This window comes from Schistocerca piceifrons, chromosome 4, assembly GCF_021461385.2.
Source record: "Schistocerca piceifrons isolate TAMUIC-IGC-003096 chromosome 4, iqSchPice1.1, whole genome shotgun sequence".
Taxonomy (NCBI): domain Eukaryota; kingdom Metazoa; phylum Arthropoda; class Insecta; order Orthoptera; family Acrididae; genus Schistocerca; species Schistocerca piceifrons.
In genome coordinates this window covers 6,831,513-6,837,875 of record NC_060141.1, presented here as the reverse complement: position 1 = coordinate 6,837,875, position 6,363 = coordinate 6,831,513, and the positions used below count along the sequence as shown (strand labels likewise).

General features: G+C 44.4%; 1 protein-coding gene across 1 annotated transcript in view; it reads left to right on the top strand.

The window, feature by feature from the left end:
• Positions 1-517: 517 nt before the first annotated feature.
• Positions 518-6,363, top strand: part of LOC124795537 — a 318,628-nt gene continuing 312,782 nt past the window's right edge. The window contains exons 1-2 of the mRNA XM_047259608.1: positions 518-554; positions 1,073-1,187. Coding sequence (XP_047115564.1) covers positions 518-554; positions 1,073-1,187 — 152 coding nt within the window. The remainder of the gene's footprint in view (positions 555-1,072; positions 1,188-6,363) is intronic.

Below are 6,363 nucleotides of genomic sequence, written 5' to 3'. Positions count from 1 at the left end.
TCGACACGCAAGTCGCCGAAGTGGCGTCAACTCGAAATACTTCCACCAGGCGAACGGTCTACCCGACGGGAGGCCCTAGCCACACGGTATTTCCATTACCTAACAGAGTTCCAAAGAGTACAGATCGTGGGGGCCCGATTATCTGGAGCATCAGTAACAACGACAGCCAACTTATAAATTTTTCCGGAGCAACTGTTTCAACAGTCAAGATTTTAAACATGGCTGCAGCAGCAACTGTTGAAATTCTTCACGATAATGGATGACAGCCAAAAACAGTTGCAGGATAAAAATTTATTAAAATTCTTGACCAAGGTTTCGGTACATATAAATATACTTCTGATGAAGGTATATTTATATGCACCGAAACCTTGGTCAAGAATTTTAATAAATTTTTATCCTGCAACTGTTTTTGGCTGTCATCCATTATCGTGAAGTGTTTCAACAGTCATGTCAGGCTACACAAAACATGGAAAGACATCAATGTGTGAAAGTAATAGTCGGCGTAAATCAAAAGTAAATGACAGAGATCGTCCTCAACCAGAAAACCTCTCCAGGTATCTAATACTGCCACAAATAAAGGACGGATCTTCTTCGGATTGTGCTTCTAGAGCACTTAATCGTTTGGAAGAAACGTGGAATGCTGAGATAAAGATAATAGGGAGAAAGTAATTGAAAACTGCACTGCCGTAACAATGTGTCAGTAATGACGTAGACGGGTACCACACGAGATCTGGAAGTAGTAGGAAGAATACGCATAGAAAGGTCTGTGGGAAAGCGTTGCTGGAAGGGAGACATTAGAAGATTTGCCAAAGCGCCTGGGAATCGTTAACGTGTCGCAGGAAGGGGAAGTAGGGTAGAGAGTATGACTAACTAGTAGATATATGAGACGGCAAGATTACCTCAAAGTAGTCATGGGGGAAGATCTTAGTTATAACATAACTTGTTGCTGCTGGCTATGACGTCACCTGTGATTCTCTCTCAACATGTTTGCTGCCATTGTCACGCCTAATATCATAGTATTTAGTAGAGCTGGAATGGAACGGCTGTGGACCAGGTGTGTGGTGTGTTGCAGCGTCCTCTGGCCGCTGCCACGTGGCGCTGGGCATGGAGGAGGGCCGCATCCCGGACTCCGCGGTCTCCGCCAGCTCCTCCTATGAGCCAAAGTCCGTGGGGCCGCAGAACGCCAGGTGAGTCTGCTCCGCATGTTTCTGTGTCTGCCACTCACACCATTTGTGCCCGTCACGTATGCGTGGGTCTTCCACGCCATCCAACACTGAAGCACCAAAGAAACTGGTTTGGTTAACCCTGTGAATAGTGGGTATCACGGAATAACACCTCCTATAGCTGCAAATACTGAGTATAGACATTGCTATTCAAATACAGAGATACGTAAACAGGCAGAATACGGCGCTGAGGTCGGCAACGCCTATATAAGACAACAAGTGTCTGGCGCAGTTGTTACATCGGTTACTGCTGCTACAACGACAGGTTATCAAGATTTAAGTGAGTCTGAACGTAGTGTTATAGTCGGCGCACGAGCGGTGGGACACAGCATCTCCGAGGTAGCAATGAAGTGGGTTCCTCTACGGCCATTTTACAATTGTTGAATCCTGCCTAGTCGTCGAATGTGGGGTGTCTAGGAAACCTGCCTTCTCGGATCGCTAGACACCATTCATACAAATCATTTTAATGAGTTTTTTCACGAAATGAACAGTGACAATACTTAACTTTGACAATAACACAGAAATGTCGCAAGCGAAGGGCAAAATGGAAATAACAAGCCTCTTCAGTATATACGATTCCTAATACAAGTGAACTGATACAGTTGACGCTTCTATTGAGGTCGCTGGTCTTCTAGCTTCTCGTAGAACTGGGCGCTTGTGTTCTCTTCGCATAGAGGGCGCTGCTGCCGCGTTGTCGTCCTGGAGAGGGGTCGGTCAGCCTGCAGATGGCTGGCGTCTTCTCCACAGACCTTCCTGCTCTATTCCTGCAAGGGCGCGACCGACGACGACTGAAGAGAGTCGTTCAGTGTGACAGAAGTGCAACTCTTCCGCAAATTACTGCAGATTTGAATTCTGGGCCATCAACAAGTGTCAGCGTGCGAACCATTCAACGAAACATCATGTATATGGGCTTTCTGAGCCGAAGGCCCACTCGCGTACCCTTAATGACTGCAGGACACAAAGCTTTGCGACTGACCTGGCCCATCAATACCGACATTGCAGTGCTGATGACGGGAAACATGTTGTTCAATCGGGCGAGTCTCGTTTCAAATTGTATCGGCCGGACGGACGTGTACGGGTATAGAGAAAACCTCATGTCTCCATCGATCGTGCGTGTCAGCAAGGGCCTGTTCAAGCTGGTGGAGGCTCTGTAATGGTGTGGAGTGGGTGCAGTTGGGGTGATATGGAACCCCGGATACGTCTAGATACAACTTACACCGGTGGCACGTGCGTAAGCATCCTGTCTGATCATCTGCATCCATTCATGTCATTGTGGATTCCGACGGACTTGGGCAATTCCAGCAGGACAATGCGACACCCTACACGATCAGAAATGCTACAGAGTGGCTCTAGGAACACTGTTCTGAGTTTAAACACTTCCGCTGCCCACGAAACTCCCCAGACATGAATATTATTGAGCGTATCTGGGACGCCTTGCAACGTGCTGTTCAGAAGAGATCTCCACCTCCTCGTACTCTCACGGATTTATGGACAGCCCTGCAGAATTCAAGGTGTCAGTTCACTTCAGCACTATTTCAGACATTATTCGAGTCCATGCCACGTTGTGTTACGGCACTTCTGCGTGCTCTCGGGGACCCTACATGATACTGGGTAGCTGTACAAGTTTCTTTGGGTGTTCAGTCTATAATCCTCAATTAACTGCTAAGTTAATTGTAAAATCCGACATCACGATTAGCAAGACTTCTCAGAGGAAAAATTTAAAATTTACGAACGTCTTAAAATGTGTAATGTTTACTCCATCAACTCACACAGTCATTGTACAGTTCGCATTACTGCTATACTTATAGCATCCTGAATGTTACACATGAAACAGAAGTGAAAGTCAGTGGAGAGATAAGAACAGTTTTGATACGTGGGTTGACTAAATGCAGAGTGACGGAAAAGGGTGCGTTCTAACTGAACGAGCTGATAGACGAGTCGAAATACAAGAACATTGGAACAGGAACTTGCGGTTTTGGACGTAATCGTGGGCTAGTGAAAGGTTTTCAATGTCAGGAACAGCAAGAACGGTCAACGCACACGCATCTTAATTTCAGCAAAGTAATTTTCTGTTTCCCTGTACGTACGGCTGGATGCAAGTAGACGGAGCACACTTTTTCGTGCAAGTACGAGAGCTTGTTGGAAAGTAATACCTGCGAACTTTTTATTTGAAAATTCTTAAAATGTTTTAAATAAAATAAACTCTTTCTATCACTTTACCTCTTTATTCTTTATGTCTACATATTTATTTCTAGCTTAGTTACCCTGGCAACGAACACACTTCTCCCAACGAGAGCCCGTCACTGAGATCAGTGGTTCCCAACCTTTCTGAGGCCGTTACGCTCTCGTGCAGTCAGATACCAGCTAGCACCACCCCTCCCCCCTCTCCAACTCTCCCCCACTGTCATCAACATTAAAGCTAACTAAGCTTTAGACTGGTAAAGAATTTTCTAAAGAGAAACGATTTTCAATTTGTCAAGGCGTTTTATTAAACGATAAAGTAATGATACGATGAGAAAATTGGTGCTGTTTACTTCTGCCATGGGGAAGCAATTCTCATTACAAAAATGGTTCAAATGGCTCTGAGCACTATGGGACTCAACATCTTAGGTCATAAGTCCCCCAGAACTTAGAACTACTTAAACCTAACTAACCTAAGGACATCACATACACCCATGCCCGAGGCAGGATTCGAACCTGCGACCGTATCAGTCCCGCGGTTCCGGACTGCAGCGCCAGAACCGCACGGTCACCGCGGCCGGCCAATTCTCATTACATGACGAGTGTCACCTACGACTCCCCCTCAGAAAAGAAAGCTAGTTGTCCACACTGATTGCAGCCACTTTTTACAAAACCTGCTTCATCTCCAACACTCCTCTGCCTAGCGATGCTTGCTTCCCACACGACCCGAACCCTCCCAATTAAAATCAAACAAGTCAAAATGCGTGCACTATATTTAGTCGTGTTGTTTGTGCGCCACTTGACCGCTGGACTCCGTACTTCTGCTGACACGAATGTGAGGAGTTGAGGCTGCCATGCTTTGTGTCTGACCAGTGCCTCTCGTAATAACAGTAAATAATAATAGCGTTTAAGCGGTATAGTAGCCGTTACATAGTTACTTTGGCGTTCTTCTGTCAATTAGTGAATAACGGAGCAATTTCTGGTCCATGCCGAGAAGTACCTTGAATTCGGAGAAGGTGTTTCCATGAGATGTTTAAGCATGTAGGTCTCAGTTTGTCTCAGATGCACAGAACACAGTGTAAAGTATGTGTGTAGTACGTGAACTGTGTGAGGAAGAAGAAGTATGTTAATCATAAAATCACTCCTAACCTTCACCACATCGAGTCACGCCTTGATTTTTCCATTTGAGAGAAATGTAATTATTGATAAGTTCTGTAATCGGTATTATAGTATTACGAAAGAGTGATAATTGTAACGTTCTTTTAAAATAATGATTCTTTGACGTAGCACATTGAATGAACGCGTGACTGAAGACTGGATACGAGACTAGACTTGTCGTGTGGCGTGTTGAGACTGCAAGTGGTGTGCTTACTCTGTGTTATTGTTAGCAAAAGTTTACACGAACTGATTGGGCAATGGAGTAAAGAAATACAGTCATTGCAAAATTCATTCAGCCCCATAGGCACAGAATCCTCTGGCCCTGTTCAAAAATGATAACTTTGGTCCCCGGGCAAATAACGAATAAACTGAATTGTCTTACCTCTAAGGCAACAACGGAGGAACGCGATATACTCTGATCTCTCATGTAAAAAAATAAAATATGCTAGCTACAGGCTCAGCGATGTGCAATGCTGCCGGTATTTCTTTGAAATGTGAATTGAAGTTTGGATGATAAATGAAAACATGTATGGAAAATTCAACGTCTCTAAAAAACATGTGACCTGGACAGGCGGTACTGATTATGGTGAATTACTAACAATGATTTTCTTTGGTGAAATTATGTTCCAAGTTAATTTTGGCTTTTCAAAAGATTTTACAATTGAAATTACTTTGCTCAGAAAATTACGTAATATTAACCAACTGATCCACAAACAATGAGATTTATACAGCAAATATTATCTAACCTCAAAAGGCATAAATACCTGTGTTAACAAATCTTAGAAACATTACAAAAGGGAAATGTCTAACTATCCTTTTCAACAAACCAATTTACGTAAATTCTGGGGCTACTCAACAATTACAAATTATAAGCCAACTCGTCTATACTAACGCACTGGCAAGACGAAAGTCATAATTATCATGTTTACCTTGCTTACGTGAAGACTTCTGCTTCCACCTTCTCGTAATTCCTGCATTAATCTAACACTTCGTGGCTTCACAGAGCACACCACAAAAACTGCCTACTCCAATCTCTTTCCCTCACAGACCGCTACCTACCACTGTGTGCCAAGTACTCGCATACTCCAACACTACAATCTCAGACCAGAAGCAGTATCTTTGGCACTGCAGTCTTGCACAGTCAGCGATCCGCTTATACAGCCTATCAGAGACATACGAGGTGCATTCAAGTTCTAAGGCCTCTGATTTTTTTCTCCGAACTGGAAAGAGATAGAAACATGCGCATTGTTTTAAAATGAGGCCGCGTTCATTGTCAATACGTCGCAGAGATGGCAGCACCGTACGGCAGATGGAATTTTACCGCCAGCGGCGAGAATGACAACTGTTTTAAATACTTAAAATAGTGACGTTTTCCTTACTTGAACAGCGTGCAATCATTCGTTTTCTGAATTTGCGTGGTGTGAAACCAATTGAAATTCATCGACAGTTGAAGGAGACATGTGGTGATGGAGTTATGGATGTGTCGAAAGTGCGTTCTTGGGTGAGACAGTTTAATGAAGGCAGAACATCGAGTGACAACAAACCGAAACAACCTTGGGCTCGCACAAGCCGGTCTGACGACATGATCGAGAAAGTGGAGAGAATTGTTTTGGGGGATCGCCGAATGACTGTTGAACAGATCGCCTCCAGAGTTGGCATTTCTGTGGGTTCTGTGCACACAATCCTGCATGACGACCTGAAAATGCGAAAAGTGTCATCCAGGTGGGTGCCACGAATGCTGACGGACGACCACATGGCTGCCCGCGTGGCATGTTGCCGAGCAATGTTGACACGCAACGAC